This window comes from Phyllostomus hastatus, unplaced genomic scaffold (genome assembly GCF_019186645.2).
Source record: "Phyllostomus hastatus isolate PE091 unplaced genomic scaffold, TTU_PhHast_1.1 phas_scaffold_501, whole genome shotgun sequence".
Taxonomy (NCBI): Eukaryota; Metazoa; Chordata; class Mammalia; order Chiroptera; family Phyllostomidae; genus Phyllostomus; species Phyllostomus hastatus.
In genome coordinates, this window is record NW_025334033.1 from 10,486,199 (window position 1) to 10,513,881 (window position 27,683).

The window sequence follows — 27,683 nt, forward strand, 5'->3', positions numbered from 1 at the left end:
AACCTATTTTTTTTTTTTTTAGAGAGAGGCTATAAATTTTACTGTGCAGAAGAGTTCTGTTGCATATCAGAACCATTCTATTTGACCAAAAACAACCTGGGCCTAGATGCCTGTTTATGTGAATGTATTCCAACTGTATTCAGCTACCTGTAGATCTCAAAGCTGGGGAATGTTAATGGGCCAGAAGAGTAAACAAGCACTTAAAGGCATGAAAGGCATGAACTGTTAAACTAAAGATCAGGTTGAGGTTGAAGCCAAAGAATAAAAGTATTTGTCTAATACTCTACAGAGCAAGTTTGCATCCATTATTAACAGAACTTTTCACAGCCCTGTGAACTATTAAGTGTTATGATTATCTTAGTTTTTTTAAATTGGATTTTAGAGAGAGAATAAGGAGAGAAAAACATCAATTTGTTGTTCTACTTTTTTGTGCATGCATTCATTAGTTGGTTCTTGTATGTTCCCTGACTGGGGATAGAACCCACAACCTTGGCGTATTGGGACGATGCTCTAACCAACTGAGCTTCCCGTCCAGGCTGTTATTATCTTAGCTTTTTATAAAACTAAGAGAGAAAAGTTTGCTGAAGGTTTTATAGCTTCTGAATGACAGGTCTAGAATTAGGATTCAGATCAATCTACTACACATCTTATAGCTTTTCAAAAAGAATCCTGGTGTGGACCTTTGCTTCCTCCAGATCAATTCCTCAGTGTCTGAATATATAGAAATATAAAGACTGTTAGAGTAATCTAAAATATTCCATCTAAATCAGACTGGAAGTCCTTTAGAAGAGTGTTTGTCTTCCCTGCCCATGTAGCTGAATGACCTAAAACAGTAACAACAAAAGGTTCCCAGGCTCTACTTCATACATGTTGAAGCAGAATCTTCAGAGTGTAACTGTAGTATCTAGCAAACGCGAGAACAAATATCAGAGACTTTCAGGGTATCAAAGATGTTACTTTATTGGCCAAGTTTAACCTGCGCAGGGGCGAACTCTCAGTGTCCAGCGACACAGTGCCCACAAGGAGCTGCAAACGAGAGCTGCGCTGAGTGCTTACAACTACGTCCTTATATAGGGGCAGGCAAGCAAGCGTTATACAGAAGCAGACGTGGCAGTTAGCAATTCGCTTACAAAGACCGCCCGGGGGAATTTCAAACCGAGCATTCTTTCATAAGGTGGGAAGGCAGGATGTTTGTTCATTAACCTAGTAATCTCCTGGCTCTAGCTAGCTAGGTTCTTATTTTCTCATTAAAACTACAAAGCATTGCTTATCTAGCCTACCCAGGGGAGAGCATCTGCTCGACACAGGATGTTTGCTTAGCTGCACTTTGTCTCTTTTATCATTTCTTTTTAGCTACAATGTGGTTCTTGTTTACTAAGGTTAAATTTAGTTCTTAATTTCCTTATTCCCAACATAACCTGTGCACCCGTGTGTTCAAAGCATCCAGGTCACTCTGGTACTCAGTCAAATTTGGGAAATATTACCCGTAAAACATTTAAGACCCTTTGTAGGAAGACAAATTAAATTAAAACCATTATTATTTTTATTAGCTAGGCAGCTACCTGACAATTTAAGCCCTTAAAAATAGGTAACTTTAAAGGGTGTTCTAACTTGGTGGGAGAAGCTCCAGGGCAATGTCAAGTGGCAGGGGCTTGAGCAGTCAGAGGTATCACCCAGAATGGAGGTGCTGAAAGAGAAATGGAGCTATCACAAGGATGAAGATAGGAAATCAACATCATTTAAAAATGACTTCTTTATAGCCCTGGCTGGCGTAGCTCAGTGGATTGAGCATGGGCAATTCCCAGTCAGGGTACATGCCTGGGTTGCAGGCCACGTCCCCAGTGGGGGCCATGTGAGAGGCAACCACACATTGATGTTTCTCTCTCTCTCTTTTTCCCTCCCTTCCCCTCTCTAAAAATAAATTTTAAAAAATATTTTTAAAAATAAATAAATAAATAATAAAAATCACTTCTTTATAAACATGAAGATGCCATGTTGTAATTCATGAAAAAAGTGATTGAAATCTATCACAAATTTGTGTGAGCATTTGAAAATAAACATGACAGTCCAATGCAAAGCTATAAAAAAATTCAAAGTTAGCCTTCTATATCATTTTCTGTTGATATTAGAAGAGCATCATAAGGGATCCAGTCCTCTTAAAGGGAGGATTTAGTAACCAGTTTGATTGTTTATAGGCTGTGGCTTAATTGAACCTAATTTATAATATCATGTTAAAACGATATGTTTACATCTTATGCACCCCATATCTTATTGTGAAAAAAGAATTCTCAAAAGTTCAAGGAATTTTAAGTATTCTCTCTTAAGATTGAGGAGATTGGAGCATGTACATATTTCTTAACAGGCCAGGGGCCTGCAAGTCCTATCCCAATCTACTCTTTGTATTAAGACTCTTAGAAACATAGAATCTTAATATTTAGTGACTTTGGAACTCCAGTCTTTGACCTGCTCTACAGTCTAATGTACTGATAAAAGCCCCACTTACATTACTTCTATTAATACATCTGGTTATTCACTTTCTGTTAAACTAATATGTTTATTTTGTTCGCCAACTCTTATTGCCTGAGACCCATGTAAATCGTTTTCACCAAACTAACAGATAATTATATGTAAATATTTATTTTTAAAGTGTATATCCCACCTTGCTCCAGAAAAAAATTAACATGGCTTATTAATAAATAAGTTAATAAAACAGCATGAATTAGAAATTAATTGTGAGAACCTTAAAGTGGAGCGAAGAAAGGCACTTTGAGAGCTAGCTCTCCAGTGCTCATAGACTGTTTTACCTTTTCATTGTCTCTTACCAAAACAGTAGGAGTACCCTTTCTTCAGCACTAATGATTAAAGTCTAAGATCTGATTCTGTTTGCCAAAAAATGAATCCTCACATGTCTATTAAAGAAGGAGCCCCTGTTTTTATAAAATCTCTTCTCTGCATTAATGTATTATGTGGAATACACTGGAAGCCGTATTGCAGCCGTACAATACTTTGTTTTATATACAGAAAAAAACTAAAGTTATGAGTGAAACTGTGCCTATGCAGATAATCAGTAAGAAGTTTTAGTTGTGTTATTTTTTTATAATGCCTATTCAGAAGTCCTTAAGTGCTTTTTCTTGCTGTTTGTATCAGCTTGAATGGTAAATCCCATGGTAAATGTTGGCTTTGGCTGATTTTGGGCTGTATCAGCTACATCTAAAGCATATACATTTATTTTAAGTGGCCTGGATTTAGTATGCATTTATTTGTTTATTTATTTAAGGAAAAGTAAACTCATAAATGAAAAAGCCCTAAACCAGAGAATTTATAACTGGCACCAGTTTGGCCAAGATCATTAGTTATTCATTAGTTGTTCTATTTGGAAATAATTCATGCATTTCCTTGTGCTGTTTGTTTGTTAAATCCTTTTTATAGTTTTAATGTGAAATTCATACCTTAAAAAATTGATCAGCTGGCACTACTCTGGCTCAAGTAAGTGGGCAGCTGGGATCTAAGTACTGCCTACTCAGCCTTCGTATTCTTCCGTCCCTCCTCAACCTCTGAGATGCAACCAAAGGACCTCTCAAAGCATCCCAGAACATTTTCTTAATGGAATTTAAATTTAAACTCCCTAGATTCCATTAACCTCTTTTCTGCAGAGTGTCATAGGCTAAGGGAGACTGAAAAAATCAAATAAATGCATTTTGCTACTTGCTACCTGCTTAATGAAGATTTGGTGGAAGCGTTTGAACCTTAAAAAAATTTCAATGTCAGTGGACATTAAAATGCATCTTTTTCCTGTGCCACAGTCTGATGGAGCAGAGTACAGATGATCTAGACCTAGATATAGCTGTATGCATGTAGCTATTATGGTAAGGGTGCAAGGGTCTTCTTCAAGGTAACAAGCCACTAATAATTACCTCTCTCCTTCTCCTGCTTTTCGATGTCTCTCTGCACTCTTGACTCTTATATAGGACAAAGAACTTTGAGTCTGGTAAGGCCTATAAGGCAACATGGGGAGATGGTGGAGACAACTCTTCTAGCAATGTAGTATCTAAACAGCCAGGCCGAGTGACAAATGGTCAGCCTCAGCAAGCAACCACAGGAGCAGCAGGTGGTGGATACATTAAACGGTATGCCAGTCCCTCCCAATATTTTACCCCTTTCCTAAGTGAATGGCTCACTGAGGATGGGTGTAGTTAGTTATACATGAATTCTAACTATCAGTTAGAAATAGCATTTATTCCATTTTAAAAATGCATTTAAAAATCTGCTTTCTGACTAAATGTTGACTGTGGTTATTGGCCTTCAATGATAGATTTTTCTTTACATTTTTCAGTACTTTTCCAAATTACTGAGTAAGCTATAAATAGGAAAATGTGTTGTAAAATATTCTCTAGAGCAGGGGTTGGCCAAATCTCTACAAAAATAGCTGTAGACGGTCAGATAATAAATATTTCAGACTTTGCAGTCTCTTGTAACTACTCACATTTGTTATTGTAGAGAGGTTTGTTAAAACAGATTACTAGAATCTACTTCCATTGTTTCAGGAGATCTGGAATGGTGTGTGAGAATTAGCATGTTTTGTGTCTACCAAGTTCTCAGTTGGTGCTGGGAGTCACACTTCAAGGACCACTGTCCTCAAGTTGTTTCTTAATCATCTCTTACGTGGCTTTAAGGCATTGTGCTCTCTTTGATTAGTCTTTCCACTTTTACTATGGAATGTTTCTAAATGATGGTAACCTACGTCCCTTTGGTCTAACACTTGCTGAGAGTCATTTTAGTCGATTATTTTCATGGAAACTAAATCTGGACTTATTCCATTTAGAATTCACCAAAAAATATTAACTATCTTTTTGTGGTAGCATAACAAATGATGCCAGAGAAGATGAAATGGAAGAGAATCTGACTCAAGTGGGCAGTATCCTAGGAAATCTGAAAAACATGGCCCTGGACATGGGCAATGAGATTGAGGCTCAAAATCAACAAATACAACGGATCTCAGAAAAGGTAAAAAGCTTCTTAGAGCCATAGGAAAACGAAGCATCTAGTACAATGTTTTCATAATGGGTGTCTGTGCCAGATACTTAGTGGGAGAACGATAGGATAAGATCCTGTCCTCGCCAGTGTTCGAGTTTTGATGAGGCAGCCAGTTTTAACACATTGAAAAACAATAGCTAAATTCTTCCTTTGCTCATAGCCTTTGGTTCATTTTGAAACCAAGACCTTGGAATGAAATGGTTTTATTTAAAATTTCACACGAGGCTTAGTATCTCTTAACATCTGTGTGGGCTGCCTCCTCCCTGCCCCCCACCAAAGGAGAGAGTTAGCTTTTGGAGTTTTAAATTTTGTTAAATAACAAATTAATAAGTTCCTGAAACCTTGTAAGTCAGTAAGGTAAAAATCAATTCTTCAGAATGGTTCTTGTGGAATGGACACACAGAATAGTCCTGTGAGTAATAACAACAGGTGAATGCTATTTTCACTTTGTGTAATATAAAAGACACAGAAAGGGAAATTGTGTTCAATGTTTGGATGTGTCACATCTAAATGCTATTCTTATTCATTGTTACCTCATTAGTCTCAGTGTACTTTGAAGGATGGGGGAGTTTTTGTGCTTAACTCTGTGGACTCACTTAAAATGGATTTCATTGAGGCCAATGATATTTTCAATGCTGTTGTGTTCATTTAGACTATATACTACCCAACATTTTAATTCAGATACTGATTTGGATGTGGTAATAAGACTATTCTAAAGATCTTGGGGAAGGTGATTGCAGCCTGTGTTAGACCCATGATAGCACCAGATGGGATTCTGTGATTCAGTTCCGGGGACTCCCACAAGGTCCAGACCTGTAGCAGAGAAGAACATTTTTATATTTCATTGCATCTAAAATGCCATTGATGATAAGCTGTATCCCAGTTTCAGACATGTTAAACTATGAAAAAAATGTAGAATTCATGAAATATTAGGAAGTTCTGATATACCTTTGTCATATTTATACACCCAAGTTTTCCAAATGAATTTTATACTGTCAGTTCTTACGTGAAATAAATTTTGTAATGTGACTTTGACCCTTTGCTAAATTTTCTGAGTGTATCAGTTACTCCAAGTATATGAAATTTAACTTTTATTAGGTCAACTTACCTTATGAAGTAATGCCGATGTCTTTTTCTTTTTTTCAGGCTGACACCAACAAAGATCGGATTGATATTGCCAATGCCAGAGCAAAGAAACTCATTGACAGCTAAAGTACCGCTGCACTTCGTTACCATTTATTCACTGGCCTAGCTCTCCCCTCAGAGTCATTGCCTTTTCAGAGTCTGAAATTTTGGTTCCACACTCTTCTAATCAAGAGATAATGTGGAGGAAGGGCTGCTACTCCACCTTCCTTCCAGTATTTCCTTTCTCGGTTTATACTCTTAGCTTGGTTTTTATACATGACATATGGCTTTGTTTTTCACCCTCCACACTTACTGTAGCAGGCCCTTCTGCTTTCAAGATTTGGAAGCATTGCCAAAGACAGCCATGTGAAAGGAAGGTAGGGGTGGGGGAGTACCAGAAGGAGAAACGAGAGAAAAGAGGTTGTTACCTCAGTAAAACTTTCAGGCCATTAAGCAAAAAGTTGCATAGCCACAGTGAAGATCTAGTTGGGTTTAGATTTTAAGTTGCAGTTACTGCCAATTTAGGCGAACACTTGGTTTGGGAGCTTTTATATACAATGTTTTTGTTATACATCAAACTTTGCAACCTCTGCCTCAGAAAAGAATAGATTGAGTTTTCTTAAAGTGAGCTTAATTCCTGAACTCTTGGTGATTCATATGTACATAGATTCTGTGATCACATTTCATATGTACCATACAGGAACAGTTTGTACAAATGAATGGCTTTTTATTTTCATATTATTAGTATCATGTTTGCAATTTAAGCCTATTAACCTCATAAATTTGTCATTAGTCTTTGAAGGAAAATATGTAAATATGTATGTGTAACAGGAGACTTTCTCTAAAGCAGGGCTTAAAATTTTTTGGGAAAATTTGACAAAATATGTCACATGATTTCAGATTTACCTCAATGCCAAGAATTATGATAGGGAAAATAAACTTGTTTTGATCTCAGGTAGAAAAATTATTAGATTGCTTTGAGTTTTATATAGATTTAGACTTTTAAAAAGCTAGAATTGTTTAACTAAAAGTGATTTGGAAAATTATGCCTTTGGTTTGATTATTTATGATTGCAGTCTCCATCTCTTAGCCTTGTGTATTGAACTCATGTTCAGTCACATGCTTATTCAGGAATCATGCTTATTTAGGCCCTCAGCAGTGTCACAAGAATCCCATCGCTATTTGTCACCTTTATTTAAAAGCTAGTACCTGCACACTTCAAAGCTGTTAATGTGGATTTGTTTAATCAATAACCGCTGCTTGATCCTTACAATTAAATTTTGTAACTAATAGAATTGTTCTTTGAAATAGGTAAGTGTGTATCTGTGACTGTTCTGAGTTGGGGTGGGGGGCAATCATTTCATCGGCTCTTATTTAACAAACTGAGTAAAGCGAAGGTGCATAAATCAAGAAGCACTCCAACAAAAAGCTGCCTGTAGGCATCTTTCCCGTTTTTATTGGAAATACTGACAGAAGCTTTCCTTTCTGTGATGTGGTTCATTTTAACCATTACTAGTTTTTTATTTGTTTGAGTTTACACTAGTGACTAAAAGGATAGTGTTTATGAGAACTACAACCCATTTGAGAAAATACAGTTAACATGGAAATTTCCAAAGGCTGAAGAGAATATTTAAAGTGAGACTCACTTAGGCCTTCTGTAATAGAAATGCTCTATGCCAAAGAGAGTAGCTTGGCAGGTGATGGTACATGTGTAAAGTAAAGGTGTAAAACACCAGGAATTATGCTGTACCTAAATGCTCTTTCTAAAAGCATTTAGAAGAAAATTCTTTAACACTGTTATGGCTAAGAGAAATGGTTCTGAGGATACCAGTGTGCTATCAGGAGTTAAGAGTATTGCCTACTGAACTTAACAGTAACCTCCCTCTTCAAGCTTCATCTTATAATGGAAAATGATCTTTATCTCCTTTAGTTATGGCTTTTTATTTTTTAAAAAGATTTTCTTTATTTTTAGAGAGGGGAAGGGAAGGAGAAAGAGAGGGAGAGAAACATCAATGTGTAGTTTCCTCTTGCATGCCCCCCACTGAAGACCCGGCCTGCAACACATGCATGTGATCTGACTGGGAACTGAACCAGTGACCCTTTGGTTCACAGGCTGGTGCTAAATCCCCTGAGCCACACCAGCCACAGCCTTTTTCTTCAGTTTTAATTTATCTTTTATTACTACTTCAACTCTAGATATGTTCATGTCATGTGTGAGTTGTGAATATCCTTTTAACTTAAATTTCTACTTCCCGGATATCCTATACCCAATTGTACTTAGAATTTGTTTCTTTAGGTCACTCTCTTGCTAAAATTCTAAGTTATCCCAACTACATTCGTAGTCAGAGTTATATTTCTCAGCTTGATATCCAAGTTCCTTATTCTCTAGCCATTTGGTTCTTATCCTTTTTAACTTGGTGTCTGATCAAAGCCTTCCATTTCTGCAGCAGGGGTGTCCATCCTTTTGGTGTATCTGGGCCACACTGGAAGAAGAAGAGTTATCTTGGGTCACACATTAAATATGTTGCGACAAGTAATCACAAAAAAAATCTCACAATGTTTTAAGTAAATTTACAATTTTGTGTGGGCCGCATTCATAGCCATCCTGAGCTGCATGTGGCCCGTGAGCTGTGGGCTGGACACCCCTCCAAGCTTGCTAAATTCTATTTTAATACCTTACAGATGAAATAAATGGCACCATTTATTGAGTGCTTACTCTGTCGTGGGCACTGTGCTAAATGCCTTTTTATGTATCTTTTCACCAATCCTCCTAACATATGTGAGAGGTAGGAGGTATTGCCCATATCACAGATGAGAATAAATTGCTTTAATTCATAAGCTAGTAAATGATAGACTTTGAATTCAAACTAGGATCTTTCTGACTCCAAGGGCTATGATCTTACTCAGTATTCTACAATGACTTCCAACCAGGTTCTGAAAGAATGTAAGTGACTTAGGGCTGGTGGCCACCAGAATGTGGGTTTCCAGACCACAAGTCAACGTACTTTGTGAGCTCATATTTGTCTAAATACTTATGTACTATAACTCTGGGCATATTACTTTAGATAGTTCCTGCCCTCAAGTCATTCAGTTTAACAAGAGACAGATGGCTACAGAATGTGCGAAGTGCTATCGTAACAGATGGAGGAGCAGTGAATTTGCTTAGACAGAGGGAAGGAGCATGCTAGTAAGGGGGACATTAGTAATTGTTTTAACTGAGCAAACAATGTAAAGGCAGTTAAAAGAGAGACATTTCACTGTGGGTTTAAGGAGCAGAATAATATGGTATAACTAGGCAGGCAAATGAGAATGAAGAAAGGGTATCTGGAAATAAGGCTGGGTCTAGGTCTTGAAAGGTAGTAGTCATCGACTGTCATAGGGGTGGGGATTTTAAAAATTCCAATTAGCAATTAAGTGGCTGGGGACATTTAAGTTTAATTTGTAAGTTCTGATTTATTAGATAAGTACTTACAAAATATTTAGAGAAAATGTTCAGTCAGTATTCAATAAGGTTAAGCATAAAAGTTGATTTAGAAAAAAAATCAGTAATGATAAACTGGTACTCCTATTCCTCCCCAAATTGAGAAACAGAAAATAACATGGGAAAACAGAATCCCTAGACCAGAATTAAAGTCAGAGAGACTTCCCCTAATAGATTAAATACTAGGCTCTTATGATCTCTTGACTTAAAGGTCAAAGTAGGTTTGTAAAACAAGAACTCAATGCATGGTAAATAATAGCTGCTTGACTAAGACAAAACTTCAGAAAATGACAGAGTGGGAGCTTCTAAATGTCCGTGTCAGTAACAATCTGAAACCGTCTACCTTTGTACCTCTATTAAGTTCCTCTTAATAAGCACGGCTCCACTGCCACAAAATGTCTGTCGGTCGCGTGAAGGCACTGCAGTACTCACGCAGCCTGAACATGAACCACTTCTTCCCGGTCAGCTTACTTTAGGGAACAGGTCTTTACCGGTTCAAGTTCTCCTGTCTTCTTTTAAAGGATAAGCATTTCTTCCAGCCATAAAGTTCATTAAAAATTCTTTATTTGGTATATTTTCTCATTCAGAGAATAAACTTGATAAACATAGGTTGTTTTAAAATAATTGCAGTAGTTTTTTGATAATAATTTGATTAGTAGACTTATAAATACAAAAAGAGGAAAAGGATTACCAGAAATAAGACATTATTTCTAACAAAGCTTCAGGAAAATCTTGATTATTAAATTCTTTTTTATCTTACAAATTTTGCATATATGGTTTTAGCTCTCCAAGCCCTCTACCAATAAGGCACCTGCAATAGTAAAGAATTTGCTACTGCAGCCTTGGGATCCATCTCTTAGTGTTGTATTGGTGCTTCTCCGACAAAGTACACTTTTACTCAAGACAGTCACATATTTATATAGACCCTAAAGTCAAAGTATAAATACTATAGTTGAACGGATGGACTGGCATAAAACACAAATCCTTAGATTACCATAGCAGCCTCTGACAAGTTACTTGAATTTCATAAAAATGTGAAATGTCAACAGAAGTGGGATGGCAGCTAATTTTGTGAGAGCTCACACGTTAAAACTAAACATGAAATTTCAAGCTGTGGTATTGGAGCTATTAGCAGGCAGCATCCCCTCCTCACTGTATAAATAGCAACTAGCTATTGACTTCTTAAAGCCAAACTAATGATGCTTTTGAAGATCAACATTGTCCACTGCCCTATCCATGCCTCAAAAGGGTAAATTTCTTGTTTATTGATTCCTTTTAGCTTATTTCAGATAAGTCCTGGAAAGGAAAAAAGATCAAATAAAACATAATCTCCTGAAGTATCAGCTCCTTACTGCAGATATCCTTGACAACAATAAGAGCCTTTGATTGAGCCAGTTGCAACAGGTTCCAAATGTTCTACGAGGATTCCCATGCTTATGGAGAACGTCATGCAAACTTCTTCTTGGTGGCCGTGAACCTCTCCATATACTAAAAATCATGAAAGAAGAATATATGTGGTACTTTGGCATGTGCAAATACTAACCTTTTGTTACTTAGGTTTTCATGTGATTTTTTTTTTCATTTAGTTTTTTATTACACATGGTTCCTCATTTCCTACAAAACCTACCTATTCTTAATGCAAATCTAAAGTGCATGGTTTGGGCATCCTTTAAATTTTTCTTTGGTATTTTAATAGGAAACCTATCAAAAGACAAAGATGCTTTACACCATCTAGAGAAAAAGTCATCTTGGTTACAAGAGTATATGTATCAGTACATCTTGGTATGAGAATTTGGCTGATTCTTAGAACCCACCTCTGAAATGGGGAACAAATCCTGCTGACAAACAGGATTACCTGTGCAGCCTGTGGCTGCAGACATTCACGTGGGTTACTTCACCCTTCTCTTCTCTAGAGCAGTGACGAGAAGTGCAGAAGTGCACAAATACATACCTTATCATAGCCTTCTAGTTCTCGAAGCTTCTTTATTTCAAAAAGGTTGCCTTCCACAGCAAGCAGGCAGATCTGGGAATCGCTGAGGATGCTCTGTGGAAGCATGCTGAGCTCAAGGCAGTTCTCTTCCAGGCGAAGAACTTTAAGACGAGGACAGCAAGATATCTTTACTGAAATCTGAGATATCTAGTGAACAAAAAATAACAGGAAAATGCATAAGCACCATAATGGTTATTTATTAATAAATTAAAACAAACAAAAATCCTTTACTTGACTATTTGTCCTAGTTCTCCTTTTACCGCCTCCATTTTCTCACTACCTACTCATTCCAGAAGCCTCTGTCATCCAGCTTCTGTTCCTACTCCTCCACTTTTTCAGGGGTGGGGGGGGAATGTTTTGAAGGTTCCCAGTGGCTTTTTGGTAAACATTTTCTGACTATAAAAGCACTATTTGTTAAAGAAAATTTGAGAATCACATTTTAAAGTTTAGAAAAGCTACCTTCAATCCACCACCATAAACATTTTGGCACATTCACTGCCAATCTTTTATGTGTGTATGTTAGTTTACTATCCATCCCTTCATTGAAACTCCCTATTGTATCTTAAGTACTGGGTTTTTCTTCCTAACTTTTGAATTATTCCTGATTTTTGGCTTCCCTTCTTGTTCCTATGGTCATCTTTCTAAACTTTTCCCTAGAAAGCTCATCCATTCTTAAAGCCATCATTTCTGTTAAGACCTTGAAATCTGTATCTACATACAAACTTCTCACCTCTATTCCACTCTTACGTCTCTAATTTGTAGTACATTTCCATTTGTACCACCATAATCAAGTCAGCACTACTCCTTTGTTAGGCCCTCAAGCTCAATACCAAGCAATATCCAACTCATTCACCTCTTTTGTCCATTAAATGCTGCAAGCTACCAAATTATATTTACTCTGCTTGGTATCATCTCAGACTATCAACTGGGAACTTTTTAGAAATGCAAACTCTCAACTCCCACCTCACACCTACTGAATCAAACACAGAGTGGGTGCTGTGATCTCTCTTGGCAAGTTCTCCTAGTCATTCCGACGCACACTAAAATCTGAGCATCATTAATAAAGGCATTGGCACGAGTGAATGTGGAGTGAGTTCTCAACCAATGCTAGTTGCTTAATTTTTTTCAAGTACCCCCCCAAATATTTACAATTTTTTCCAAAAAGCTCAAAAGAATATTCATTTAAGGAAAAGATGAGCCTAATACCTACCTTCAAAAACAGACTGAATTTCATAATTTTAAGGAGACTATAATCTGTCCCAATGAAACTTTTTATATAATTGGAATGTTTATCTGTGCTGTCCAATATGGAAGTCATTTGTTACATTTGTTTACTTGTGGCAACTGGGGAACTACATATTTTTTTTTTTTAAGATTTTCTTTTTTAGAGGGGCGGGGGAAGAGAGGGAGAAAGGGAGAAGAATACCGATGTGTGAGAGAAACATCTATTGGTTGTATCTCACATGCCCCCAACTGGGAACCTGCCCCACAACCCAGGCATGTGCCTTGGGTTGGAAACCAAACCAGTGACCTTTTGGTTCACAGGCCTGCACTCAACCCACACCAGCCAGGGCTGAATTTTTAATTTGAATGAATTTTAACAGCCACATGTAGCTAGGGGCTACTGTACTGGACAATAGGTTTAGAAACATAGACACTAGAAAAACTAAAGACCACCTAGTCTCAGTATGTTTAATGTTTCATCTTCTGTGTCTTATGTTTAAATCAAAGATTGTCTCTCCAGTCAGACACATAATAACCAAAGAGCTTCCTAAGTAATGGAAACAAATTTCAAATATTACAATAGAAGCTGTCCAACAATGAAAGGAGCTATCTCCAGAAAGCCTATCACTGATGGTTTCTCAGCAAAAGCAGGACACACACTTGACAAAGTGTCAAAAGAAAAAAAAAAAAGACAACTGATTATATCTAATGTTCAGTTCTGAGAACCTATGAGTGTAAGTCTCTTTTCCACACTACCTTCCTGACATAGCTCCTTGCTAGATGACTAGAGGCATGTTTGAAGAGCATCTGAAGATTCGTGAGAGAGTAACTTTTGAAACTATCACCCGTTACCCATCCCACGCTCCACAAATCACCTACACAACAAACACAACCAGTGTCTCAACTACTTCCATGGGACTGTGGGTTTTGAAAATAGTCCAACCCATAGAATATACCTCTCATCTAGCTTCTGATGCCCAGCTCTGTGATTACAGTTTAGAGAAAAACCAGTTATTCAGGAGACTGTAAATATATATAAAGAAGAAAAAAAAACCCTTAAGCTCCACACCTGATTCTGGTTGAGGTTAAGTTCGATGACCTGCAGTTCCCCGACCATGTCAGGTATGCTCCGAATCTGGTTCTTGGAGAGATCCACCACATCCAGGTGCCGCAGGCTACAAAGTTGGGGTGGTAGTGCTCGTAGCTGGTTTCCAGAGAGGCTCAGGGTCTTGAGGGCAGACAGTTGCCCAAAGGTAGAGGGCAGTTCTCTCAAGTGATTGTTGTTTAAGCTTAGTGTCTCTAGTTTTTTCAGATTGTGTAACTCATCAGGGAGAATATCTGGCAAAGAGAAAAAAACCCAGAAACCTGAATCTGATACAGCTGAAAAATAACTTAGATGAAAAACTTTATAAAACTATGTAAAAACTTTATACAAACTATATGGCAACCTACTGTGCCTCTTGTTAACATACACAGGCACATGTTGTGCCATTTTTTTACGTATTGCATTTTTACCAACAGCTTTCAGAAGTGAAAGGGCCATCAAAATGCAGGAAAGCATTTATGTGTACAGGAACCTCTGCACAATCTGACAGCAATTTTGTAGGATTTGGAAAGTCCTCCCCTTCCATTCCGGCCATTCAAATTATCCCATTACCAGTCATCATACCACCAGAGAAGGCTTGTAGATGTAATTACAAAAGAGAAAATTTCAAGGACTCTGGTATTCTCCTGCGTCTCGAGCAATCTGAACAATTTCATAACAACAAAAACCAGCTTGTAAGAGAACACCACCCTTCTTAACAGCTCATCAGTAGCAAAGCTTCCCAGACGCAAATGCCATACTCAGTTTGTTGTTGTTCAAGGAGAGGCTCTTCAGCAGAGTGAACTTCCCTATAATCATGGGCGGTAGGCTCTCTATCTTGTTGTTGGATAAGTCGATGGTCCTGAGATTGCTCGTCAGCTTCTGCAACTCTGAAGGGAACTGGAGAAAGGGGTTCACAGCGCAGAGAATCCCTCACTGATTAACTTCACAGCCCTCGCCACCCCTCTCCCATTAAACTCCTTGCTCGGGTCCCTCCCAATTTCACCTCAGTCAGCCCGCGGTCCTTAAGTTGAAAGACACCGGTTTTTTGCGCGGTTTCCACATGAGCGCGGAGGGCGCTGTTTCCCATCCTCGCGCCGCGGCTCAGGTCCCTGCGGAAAAGTAAATGCAGCTGTCACCGCTCGGAACAGGCACGCAGCCACCCCGAGGGCCTCCCGGCTTGGTATCCAGCTCCAACCGTCACCTCCTGCAGATCCCTGGGTCCTGTAGGACAGCTCAAGAGTGGCGAGGAAGACAGGGAAGAACGGACAACCCGAGCACCAGACCCTGCCTGTTTAGCTGCTGTTCCGAAGCTAGACGCCACTAGGAGCCTATGCAGGATTAGGGGACCCCTGACTCGCCCCCTACCCCTCAGCTCAACCGGCTGTGAACAGGAAGATCGGGGACACTAGCTCTCCAGGGATGCGCTTCCCGGGCTTCCGCCTGAGAGGACACGCCCAGCGACGTCATCGGACCGCGCGGCGTGTTTGCTGGACGTTCCACTAGTTCTCAACGCCACCCCGGAGGAGGGTCTCAGTCATGGCTGCGGCGAACCTTTGGGACCCGGCGCCCGCGCCAAACGCTGCTGGGCTACTGCTGGGCCATTTCGTAGTTTCGGGGTTAGTCACTCAGGTACGTGGAAGGCGATGGCGTCATTAAGGGGGTGCTTACAGTGGCGACAGGGCGACAGTGAAGTGGTGGTACTGGCTGGTGTCTGTACTAGAGTGGAAGCAGATGGAGCCCCTTCCGGGCAACAGCAGATACCTTTCCGCAGTGGGTTCTGCGAAAGCGGGGCTCTGAGTAGATGGTGACTTCAGTATGCGGTGAGTTATCCCAGTTCAGTTCGTGGGAGACAATAAAGACCGGTATTTCCCCCCGTTTTTGTTTTGTTTTGTTTCCAGTTCAGTGGTAGATACCGTTTCTAGAGTGTAATGGGTGATGCGTTGGGAAAACGTCCAGGTGATTAAAACATACCTTTTCAAACAACGCTCGTTTGTGTGAGGTATTGAAGCGTACAAGGTGGGGCAAAGTAAGTTTATAGTTGTGAATAGGGGAAACACAGTTTATTCTTGTATTGTCACTTATTAGTTGTTACATTATTTTCCATACTAACAACTGTAAACCTACTTTTGCCGAAACCTGTATTTGGGGGCGGGAGGCATTGGGTACCGGAGAGCGCTAGGGGAAGCGCGCGTCCTTAAAAGCCCCCTCAAAGAAAGTATTGGCGAAAAAGATCCGAAAGACCTTGTAACATGAGTGGAGGAAGGGATTAATTTTGAGGAGAATCAGCCTATGGGATGGTAGTTTTAGGTTGGACAAAAAGAGCATGTTCAGGGACCAAAGGGAAAAAGCCAGTAATAGAGGGAGAAATTGAAGATGTGAGGGAATAATGGAATACACCTGGCAAAAGTGACAAGGGAATCAGGAAAGTGGAATTGAGGGAAATAAGTCATTTTGAGATAATGAGAACGTTGAGGAATATCACTAAAAAAAGGAAACTGAGAAAAATAGAAAGGTAAAATCATCTGCAGAGACTAGCCGTATAAATGTGATGGGAGACTTATGGAAAATATACAACTTTTTATACTTAGAAGAGTCATTAGAGAATTCTGCCTACCTAACAGTAGAAGAAACTAAGGCCTAAGGAGACCAAGAAATTGGCCCAAGGTCACTTAACTAGTGAAACAGGATTAGAGACTAGAGCTCTCCCTTTCCTGACCTACAGGCCATTCCTTAAGTGCACCGCGTCATCCCATGTGCATTAAAAATGAAGAGTGATGCTTAAAACTGATGTGATACAGCTCTCGTAGAAAATGTAGCTTGTTTGAGCTTTGTTCTGTGTCATTGGAGAATGATTTAGTGAAAGAAAGGTAGGGTTGGCTGTAGGATAATATGGGGTGTTTGCTTTCTTTTATGCTTTAGTGGCCTTACATTCTAGATAATTTTTAGGCAAGATTGAGTGAGTTGTAGCAACTTGATCAAAGGTCCTTCTACTGGAGATGTGGAAGATAAGGATCTGGACCTACAAAACACACAGAATCTACTATATATTGGGGCTAAGTCACAATCCTCAAATAGTAGAATTTCTGTTTACCAGACTAATTGGGCTGCTCTTTCATTCCCCTCTCCTTTTTGGCTCTCCCTCTTGAACATTTTTATTTCCCCTCTGGTTTCTATCACAGGTAGTTGGTTAAGCTCCGTGCCCTGTTGTTGAATCCAATAGTTTACCAGTTTGCCAATGTGTAACTAAGATTAATGTATACATTTGAAGAGACAGAAAGATACCAGAGAGTGAGTAGGTTACAATGAGAACTGGGAGATGTTTTACTTTCACTTTTACAAAAGAGAACAGAAAAAGTAAAAGAGGCTATGATGATAATGTGGTAGATTAGATGTGTTCTTATTTCAGCCCTGATACACATTGGTAGTGTGAAGTTAGACTAACATTTAACCTTCCCAATTTTCAATTTTGTCATCAGTAAAATAGCTTGTGTTATCTCAGTGAATGGCATAACTATCTGTTCAGTCACCTGAAGCAGGATCCTTGGAGTCAGTACGTATTAACCTGACTTTATCCCTCACTACCTGTATCAACTAGGACCTACCAATTCCATCTTCCCAGGGATTCATTTCTTTGCTTTCTTTTCTTTTTAACTCTACTAACGTATTCCACATTCTCATCTTCTTACCTGGAATACTATAGCAGACACTTGTCTAAATATCCAACCTTCACTCCACCCCTCCACTACATTTTTTCGTTTGGTTTTTGTTTTATATTGTTGGCTAGTTACCAGAGACTTTTAGTGTAGTAAAATACACATAACATAAAACTTAAAACCAATTTACCCATCTTAAAGTGCACAACTTGGTCGCATGAAATACAGTCACAATGCTGTGAAACTATTTTCAAAACTTTTTTACCATTCACAGTGGAAATCCCATACTCATTAAGCAGTCACTCCCCATTCCTTCTTCCCCCCAGCCCCATTACTTTTATTTTTCACACCACCCCCACTTAAATTTCTATAATATGTATTATATATGATCATGCTACTTCTTTACCAGAAGAATTTTAATTTCTATCATTTCTGCCTATGATTGCTTGTCATAATTACCAAAGATCTTTCATTATTATGCAGGAAACCATGTTTCCAGATTAATCTACCCCTTCTCACCTATGTTAGTATTAACACAGTTATCAAGCATTTACAATGTTGTTTTTTCCTAACTAGAGTACTTTTTCCTTTTCATCATTATGAGCTTGTTAATGGCAGAGAGCTCATTTATTCATTCTTGACTCATCCATTTTCAATGTCAATAAATGTCTATAAAATTGATTATTATTAGTCAGCAGACTTTTGCTATGAAGGGCCAGAGAGTAAGTGTTTGAGGCTTTTGGTCCATATAGTTGCAACCAGGCTGTTGTAATGTGAAAGCAGTCAGAGATAATAAATGAGAGAAGTTGAGTTCCAATAAAACTTTATTTTGGGGCTTTAAAATTTGTAATACATAAAATTTGCATGTGTCACAAAATAATTATTTTTATTTTTAAAAAGATTTTATTTATTATTTATAGAGAGAGGAGAAGGAAGGGAGAAAGAGAGGGTGAGGAACATCCATGTGAGTGAGAAACATTGATTGGTTGACTCTCATACATGCCCTGACTCGGACCAAACCTGCAACCTAGGCATGTGCCCTAACTGGGAATTGAACTGGCAACCTTTTGCTTTGGTGGGGGATGTTGCCCAACCATCTGGGCCACACTGGTTAGGGCTGTTTTTCATATTTTTTAACTATTTCGGCAAATGATTCATGATAGGGGAAGTTCTAAAAACAAGAAATATATATTGCTACTGTTGTATTCTGTATTTCATTTTTTAGGGGCAGTGATGGATGTACTTAATATATCCTTATATTTTAGACTCATGGGCATGATTTTGCAATGCACATAGAAACTTTTTGTGACATTCTGCTGCTTTCTCTGTTTATTTTCCAACAGGAGATGTTAAATATATCTAAGAAATCAGCTCCTTGCTTTGTGAACTTCTCCAGGCTTCAGCAGATCACAAATATGCAAGCTGAAATTAATCAGGTGGTTATGTTGAATTTTGTACTTTCTACTTCTAGTACAGGAAAAATCTTAATTGGTTCCAACAGCAATTCTCTTGCACTTAGCACAGTGTCTAGCACATAGTTGGGAAGGTGTTAACTTGGAGTAATGTAGTTGCACAATAATAGTATTATAGTAGTTGGTAGTAGTAGCATAACAGCAACATAAAAAGCTTCAGTAAATTCTGTAGGCTCTCACAACAAACATCCTCTCATCCCCCTTAAATATGCCTGGTTTGAAGCCCATCCATTTTTACCAGAGACTGTTCTTTACATTAGGCTACTTTCTGAGTGAGCTAAATATTATTTTTGCTTCTAATGCAGAAAAACCTAGAAATTGAACTTCTAAAACTAGAAAAAGATACAGCAGATATTGTTCATCCTTCCTTTTTGGGTAAGTGGTTTGGTTAAATGGGTGGGTAATCATTGGAATTTCAACTTTTTCTTGAACTACCTTAAATAAACACCAGGCATTATAATTTACCATTATTTTTCCAGGTATTGTCTCAAAGCTAACAAAGTTTTCTATCAGTGTGTTCAAACAAAAGTCCTGTTGGCGTGATTAGTGCAAAAGGTGACCAAGGTAGGAGCTCCTCGAGATCAGGAGAGCTTAAAAGAAGAAAAATAAAATAAAAGGCTGAACAACTTTTCAGATTGAAGACAATTGAAGGGACATGACAGCTAAAGCACAGTGTGATCATAGATTGAATACTTGATTAGAAAAAATTTTTGCTATAAAGTATATTATTACGATCCCTGGTGATATTTGAACATAGACTATATTAAATATTGGTAGTATTGTGCCAATGTTAAATTTTCTGAATTTGATACTTGTAGTTATATAAGAGAATGTTCCTATTCTTGGGAAACACATGCTGGCATTTAAGGAGTAAAAGGTCATGATACCTGCAACTTAATCAAAGTGGGTCAGCAAAAATATATGTAAGGGTACGGAGAGAAAGAGGAAAAAAGAGAAAATGTAGCTAAGTATTAATAGTGAGTTTAGGTGAAATGTATATGGGAGCTCAGTAAACTACTCTTGAAACTTTTCTGTAAGTTTGAAAATTTTTCAGCATAAAAATTTAAAGGAAGAGTCAGCTATTAACTGAATTCTGGGGAAAATATTGAAATAATCAGAAATAGCTTATAAGACAAATGTTTGTTTTTTAATGTTTATGTAGAACATTAGAGGGAGAGATGGGAAAAGGGACTTTATTTACAGATCTGGCTGTAAAAACTGAACTAGGAGTAGAGTTGAAAAACAAAGAATTTAGCAGTGTGTTTGGTTGTCAGTAGGAAAAGTAAAAGAAAACGAAATTGGTGTTGGGTATTAGGAATAGCAAAGGGGAGATATTTAGGAGGAAAATGGTGGGGTAATTTTTGACATTGGTAGTATCAAACCAAAGCAAAGAAGAACTTACTAGTGATTTCAAAATTTGTCCTATTGTTAACTATAATTATTGTTTCTGGTTTGTGTAGCTCAGAAGTGTCAGACTCTGCAAATCATGAATAACCATTTGGAAGCAGTGCTGAAAGAGAAGAGGTCCCTCAGGCAAAGACTGTTGAAACCCATGTGCCAGGAACACCTGCCTATTGAAGCCGGTTATCACAGGTTAGACTAAAACAGACATTAATAGTTACACATGTTTTCTGAAGATAGTTTAGACTAGTTATCATTTCATAGCATAGTTCATTACATAATATATTAGTGATTGTCTCTATTAACATTATTATTAATACTGATACATTAAACCAGAAGAAAATCCTTTGCTATGGTGAAAAGAAAGGCGTTTCTTTTGTCCATAGTGCTTTGGGAATTATAAATAATGATTTTAATGAAAGAAATTAGATCCACAACAGAGTTAATTGGGTAAAAATCACATTTATTATGTATAATATAGACTGTTTCCTATGAAGTAAATCTATTGTTGCATTCATGTTGCCTATATAAGGTGGGGTATCACCTTGTGAGTATGTGAAACAGTTTATTCTTGTATTGTTACTAATTATTGTGTTATTTTCCATATGAACAACTGTATATGAAAATCCTGTTGGGGGAATTTAAGCAGGGACAGACAAAAACAATGTCAACTAGAGGAGGAAAAAAACTGAGTTCTGGTCTCATCTCTGTTGTTTATCTGCCTCAAAGACTTGGGCGTATGGTTTAAACTTGCCTCAGTTTCCCAATCCATAAATGCTTTTTATTGCTCTTGTCCTCAGAGGAATATTCCAAGTACCAAACTGAAGATATAAGTAGTTATTAATAATAAAATAAAGAAGCAAGCATCTGGGAATCTGATTGCTAACCTTCTCTGCCAGTGCCTCACTAGCTGACCCTGAGCAAATCAGTATCTTCTCTTAAGTGTCAGATTTTTTTATCACTTAGTAATGTAATAGATATACAAGTCTCATTCTTGTAGATATATTCAGTATCTATTCTGTACAGTAAAATTCCATTAATGTATATTTTATATATATCTCAGAAGAGCTAAGTAAGGATTTTGAAGCATTTTGTAAATACAAAGATTCAAAGTAGTTTTATCTATAGTCTTATCTTATTGTCTTCACTCTTCACCAAGAATGACTAGTTTGAAATGGAATGAGGTTTTACCTAAGGGAGTTCCTTTATTTATATGAGAAAATTATTGTCTAACATTAGGTTGGATTCCAGATATAATAATGTTGTCCCTTTCAGTTTTTCTGTTTGACAAGTTAATTCCTGCTTTAACTGAAAGAAAAGGACCTTTTTTTTATCACTGACATTTCCATGAATGCAGAAAGATTATTGACTTATTAGGTTGATTGTAATTCTCTTATCTCATGTTGAAAGTCATAATTAAAAAGGGAAAGGGAGCCCTGGCCAGGTGGCTCAGGTAGTTGGAGCCTAGTCCCATGTACTAAAAGATTGCAAGTTTGATCCCCAGTCAGGGCATATACGTAGGTTGCAGTTTTGGTCCCTGGTCAGGGTACATACAGGAGGGAACTGATCAATGTTTCTCTCTGTCTCTCTTACCCGCACCCATCCCTCTCCTTAAAAATCAATGAAACATATCCTTGGGTGAGAATTTTTAAAAAATTTTTTAAAGATTTTGTTTGTTTGTTTGTTTTTTAAAGGGGAAGGAAAGGAGAAAGAGAGGGAGAGAAACATCAGTGTGTGGTTGCCTCTCGCCTGCCCCCCAACCAGGGGCCTGGCCTGCAACCCAGGCATGTGCCCTGACTGGGAATCGAACCAGCAACCCTTTGGTTTGCAGGCTGAGTCACACCAGCCAGAGCTAAAAAATTTTTTGAAATAAAAGGGGAAAAAGAGAACACGAAATAACTACACTTAAAAAATGATTGGCTGTTTTTCTTCCTCTTTCAGTGACTTGGTACATTTGCTGGAGTTGGCAGTGACTTTCATTGAGAAATTAGAAACCCATCTTGAAACAATTAGAAATATTCCTCACTTAGATGAACGTGAAAAAAAAATGGTGAGTGTTAACAATAGCTTTATGTGCTTCATCAACTCATTACTTTCACATTACTTTTAGTTGTCTTTAGTTCTTTTATACTAGGATCTCAAATGTGTGGCCTATTTAACTTTTTGATGGCTAATATGAGCGAATTATTTTTTTAAATCAAGATGCTGTTTCTTTTTTATATTATTTTTCTTTAAGTCATTTTACATTCTTTTATTCCACTATTTAATAAATATGTTACCTTCATTGTGCAAGGTATCATGAGAGATAAACAGATGTAACTAATGCCTGCCCTCAGATTCCCAAAGTTTGGTGTGAGAGCTATAAGATATTTTCTACTTTATTTTATATTTGTACAGTGAATGCAGCAGAGAATTTTAAAGAAGATGCTGTCTATTAAATGTAGAAAAGGGAGGAATTACTTCCACTTTAGGGAGATTGGGAATAGGATGGGGGGTAGGAACCTTCAAGAAAGTTTTGTATAGGAGACAGCAGTGAACTAAATCTTGAATCAGTGAGATTTGGACATGCTTCAGAAAGAGTAGTTCAGCCAAGAGCAGCAGTGTGAGGAAAGATATGAAAGTTAGCACAAGTACTTTGGGGGAAGAGTGGTATTCCACTTGAGGTGATGCTTAAAGGTGTTGAGAGGGAGATTACCAGTAACTCAGCGTTACTTTATGGAATGCCTTGAAAACTAGACTAAGAAGTTGAGACTTCGGTGTCTGAGTACTGGGGAACCATTGAATTTTGTTTTGTGTTGTTTTTTAGAGAAAGGCACAGAGGAACGACTTTGTCAGAACTGTACTTTAATCATGGAAAAAATATTGGGTAGAGTAGACAGAGCCTTGCCACTTCTGTGTGGGCAGAATCAATGTAAGCATCACCTGGAAGCTTGTTAGAAATGCAGAATTGCAGATTTGATTCACCTTAGACCTTCAGAATCTGAATCTACATTTTAACAACTTCCTCAGGTGATTCCTATGCACTGTAAAGTTCGATAAGCTAGTTGTGTGTTAGAGGACTAAGCAGGGGAACCAAAGGCAAAGAAACTTGGAGAATAAATATATTTATTGAGATAAAAGATTTAAAGCATAGGAATACAAAAGAGTGTGTAGGTTTTTAGATCTTGAAGGTCAGATTTCTAGAATAGGGCTACTATTTGGACAAGGAACATGTCCAAAGTAATGAAGTTTCTAGCCTTGCTGACCTGAGGGTGAGTAGGAGCAAAAGATTAAAGAAAATGAGTTTATTTTTTTGGTGTCTTGCACGGATAGTAAATGTTCAATTATTGTTTGTTGAACTGCAGTTAAATCGAGTTTGAGATACTGAATGTACATCCAGATGGAGATTTCCAATAGACTGAAATGTGGGACTGAATTTTAGGAAGGAGATTAGGTTTGACATTGTAGATTGACGGTCATCTGCATGGAGGTGATAATTGAAGGCAAAGGAGAGGTGAACTCACAAAGATAAAGCATGTCTGTAAAAAGTGGGAGAACAATTTCAAGGCACTTTTGTATTCAGGGGTTTAGAAAAGATCAGGTGTTAACTTTTGGTATCGTAACCATTTCTGATATAATAATGGTATGTTGATGATAGGCATAATTTCTCTCCTATTTTCCCTTTCAAATGTTACAGAGCAAGGCTTTAGCTGAGATGGATATTTTGGTGACGAAGACAGAAGAACTGGCGGAGAATATACTGAAGTGGCGAGAACAACAAAAGGAAGTTTCCTCTTGTATCCCCAAAATATTAGCTGAAGAAAATTTTCCTCCCAAACATGATGTTACAATGCCTCCTTTACCTCTTAGTTCTAAAGTTCATGTCCAGAATGTTAATGCCAAATCATTCAACTGATTCAATTAAGCAAAAATAAGTCTTTTTTTTTTTTTGCTTAATTGTATATAATCTTGTTAAGTCCATTTCTAGTCAATAATAATGTGGGTATTTGTAGGCTTTGCTGCTAGCAGTACTAAAAGAGCCCTCTCACTATTGAAGTACTAAGATGCCAAGTTCATTAAAACCAAACAAAATTTACTTTTTTAAAATGCTCACTTGTGGATATGTTTATTCAGAGTGAGAGAGAAATACCATGTGAGAGAGAAACATCAACCTGGTGCCTCCAGTATGCACCCACCTGGGGCTTGGGCCACAGCCTTTAGTGTGTGGGACGGCACTCCAGCCAGCTGAGCCACTGGGCTAAGGCTGCTTTGTTTTTCATGTATTTTTATTCCACTTTTCAATGACACTTAGGAAGATCAAATATAACTATTATAATTTATTAACGCGAGTGTCTCCATATCTCAAGCAGCAGACTCTGTGTCTTTTTTTTAATGCTTGTTTCTGAATTAGAAGAGTCTTCTTGAATCTGAAAGAATGTTGATTATTCCTGTGAGATTGTCACCAATTGTGCAAAAAGAGTAACATTATCTTTTAAAGGGTTTGTTTGCAAGGTGGGTCCTTTGCTGCTGTCTGGGAACTTACATTTCAAGAGGCTTCCTCCACTCTCACTAATAAGAGTTCTCTGTGATGAAGCTGTTTGAACACTGCAGTTTTTGCTGAATACCTGCCTTTCGTCTGGGAGTCTAGATTTTCGTGCATGCTAGGTAGAAGGTACCTATGTGACTGGCATACAGAAATAACCCTGGACATGGCATCCCTTTCATGGTAGACATTTCACATGTCACAATTCAGGTGCTGGTGGAATTAAGCACATCCTGTGTGACTGCACTGGCAGAGGACTCTGGAAGCTGTGCCTGGTTTGTCCCAGGCTTTGTCCCATGCACCTTTTCCCTGTGCTCTATGTGTTTATGTTTTTACTGTAATAAATCATAGCCATGAATACAGTCACACACTGAGTCCTGTGACTCCTCCAAGCATGTCATCAAACCTGAGTGGGATGAATCTTGGCAACTTTGACACACAGTAATTCCTGAGGGTGGTCACTGGCAGCCTTAGAAATAGGCAAAGAAAAAGGCACGTTATGGTAGAACTTTTAGAGGTTTACCTTATAAAATGCTCAGATATTTTACGTATCTAAGATTATTGTGCATATAAAAGGAAGTGGTATGCTAAAACTTACTAATACTAAGCCTCAGAATGTATTCATTTGTATCAGTAGTATTATTACTCCTGGCTTATTTTCAGACTTGGGGTTCTCGCTTTAAAATGTGTGCATCAGTATTTTTTTTTTTTATCCTCACCCAAGGACATTTTTTTTTTTCATTGCTTTTAGAGAGAGGAAAGGGGAGAGAGATAAACATCAGTTGGTTGCCTCCTGTATGCACCCAGACTGAGGATCAAACCTGAAACTCAGGTATGTGCCTTGATTGGGAATTGAACCTGCAACCGTTTGGTTACAGGTTGATGCTCCAACCAGCTGAGCCACACTGATCGGAGCACATCCATATTTTTATACTGTTGTATTGTCTGTATCACTGGGGTTCACTGGTCCTTGCACTCATCACACTCAACACAGGAAAATCTCAGCACAATGGATGAGTAAAGTAATTGTTCATAAAGGAGACAGGATCGTTGCCAAAAAGTACCCTACAAAAACAGTGGGGGATATTTTGAAGCCTGTTTTGCTGACTTTTGCAAATGAGTTATAGAACAGTGGTCATACATGTTAAACATTGCCCAGCACTTAGGCAAACTTTTCAGTTGTATTTCATCAGAAATCTGTTCAGGTCTAGCCTTGGTTTCAAACATATTACTATGCTGTTTCTTCATGTGATTTCCTATAATAGTTTATACACTGGGTGGGGCAAAAGTAGATTTACAGTTGATCAGATGGAAAAATAATATGACAAAATAAACTTTCATGTACAATCGTAAACCTACTTTTGCCCCACACTGTGTATAAACATACATAGTATATAATAAGGGTGATATATGTAATGTCTTTTTCAAAATAAGAAATCTTAACTTCTAACTAAAATGTTATGGCCCGCGTCTGAATTCTATGTGATAGATTCTCTATTTAACTTAACAGTTGAAGTATAAGCATGCAGGCAATCAGACTCAAAAAAAACTTAAGGTAAGTTGCACCTGAGGGTTACTTCAAAGAGAAAAGCTAATTTAGTATTATGCTAGAGTCCGTAAGTGCTGATTAAGTTGTAGTTCAGCTTTTAGCCATGTGGATACTAAAAAACAAAAAAGTAGCTCTGGAATGTCTTTCTAATTAACATGGGCAGTGTGTGAAGTTTGTGAATTCCTTTCCAACATACTAATGATGTCACATTGTGAAGACTATTCTGGAGGAGTTGAGATGCTGCCTGGTCTTTGTAACATTTTTTGTATTTTACTCCTTTTTCTCATCTATGACTTCCAGACAGACCCCATTATCCTCTCAAATCTTTAATAGAGTCAGGAAAATAGTGTAAGGACTAGGAAAATCCAAAGGGATGTTTGATATACAAAATATGACAGTGTCGAGATAGTAATAAAACTAAATAATGTATTGTAGAATTTCCTGAGATGTTTAAAACAAATGAATTTATTTTTTTAAAGATTTATTTCTAGAGAGAGGGGAAGAGAGGGAGAAAGGTGGATAGAAACATAGACGTGAGAAATACATCAGTTGGTTGCCTCTTGCATGCCCCAAACTGGGGAACTGGCCCACAACCCAGGCATGTGCCCTGACTGAGAATCAAACCAGCAACCCTTTGGTTCGTAGGCTGGCACTCAGTCCACTGAGCCACACCAGTCAAGTATTTTTTTAATATATATTTTATTTGTTATGCTATTATAGTTGTCCCAATTTTTTTCCTCTGCCCACCTCTGCCTAGTACCCCTCTTCCATCCAGCACTCCCCACCCCCTTAGTTCATGTCACTGGGTTGTGTGTATAAGTTCTTTGGCTTCTCCACTTCCTAGACTATTCTTAACATCACCCTATCTATTTTGTACTTACCATTTATGCTTCTTGATCCCTGCACCATTTCCCTCTTCTCCCCCTTTCCCTTCCCAGTTAGTAACCTTCCAAATGACCCCCGTATCTATGATTCTGTTCCTGTTCTAGTTGTTTGCTTAGTTTGTTTTTATTTTTTAGATTCAGTTGTTGATAGTTGTGAGTTTGTTGTCATTTTAATGTTGATAGTTTTTATGTTTTTCCTAAATAAGTCCCTTTAACATGTCATGTAATACTGGCTTGGTGATGATGATGAATTCCTTTAGC

General features: G+C 37.9%; 3 protein-coding genes across 5 annotated transcripts in view; 2 read left to right on the forward strand and 1 right to left on the reverse strand.

The window, feature by feature from the left end:
- SNAP23 (synaptosome associated protein 23) overlaps window positions 1-7,471 on the forward strand; it is a 32,685-nt gene extending 25,214 nt beyond the window's left edge. For both annotated transcript variants that reach the window (XM_045822204.1, XM_045822205.1), the window contains 3 exons: window positions 3,969-4,127; window positions 4,860-5,004; window positions 6,181-7,471. In XM_045822204.1, coding sequence (XP_045678160.1) covers window positions 3,969-4,127; window positions 4,860-5,004; window positions 6,181-6,246 — 370 coding nt within the window. In that variant the 3' untranslated portion in view covers window positions 6,247-7,471. The remainder of the gene's footprint in view (window positions 1-3,968; window positions 4,128-4,859; window positions 5,005-6,180) is intronic.
- Window positions 7,472-8,315: 844 nt separating this feature from the next.
- Window positions 8,316-15,391, reverse strand: LRRC57 (leucine rich repeat containing 57). Of its 2 annotated transcripts, none has more exons than XM_045822201.1 (6): window positions 15,307-15,391; window positions 14,945-15,050; window positions 14,700-14,838; window positions 13,924-14,192; window positions 11,592-11,777; window positions 8,316-11,128 (listed from the first exon to the last, which is right to left on the reverse strand). In XM_045822201.1, exons 2-6 carry the CDS (start codon window positions 15,026-15,028, stop codon window positions 11,087-11,089), a joined length of 720 nt encoding a protein of 239 aa, XP_045678157.1. In that variant the 5' UTR covers window positions 15,029-15,050; window positions 15,307-15,391; the 3' UTR covers window positions 8,316-11,086. The 2 variants fall into 2 exon arrangements, with proteins under 2 accessions (XP_045678157.1, XP_045678156.1); XM_045822200.1 differs by having other exon boundaries at window positions 15,143-15,358.
- Window positions 15,392-15,422: 31 nt separating this feature from the next.
- Window positions 15,423-25,355, forward strand: HAUS2 (HAUS augmin like complex subunit 2). The gene is made up of 6 exons (XM_045822203.1): window positions 15,423-15,570; window positions 18,938-19,030; window positions 19,372-19,441; window positions 20,527-20,659; window positions 22,409-22,517; window positions 24,144-25,355. The coding sequence occupies exons 1-6, from the start codon at window positions 15,478-15,480 to the stop codon at window positions 24,360-24,362; spliced, it is 717 nt and encodes a 238-aa protein (XP_045678159.1). The 5' UTR covers window positions 15,423-15,477; the 3' UTR covers window positions 24,363-25,355.
- Window positions 25,356-27,683: the final 2,328 nt, after the last annotated feature.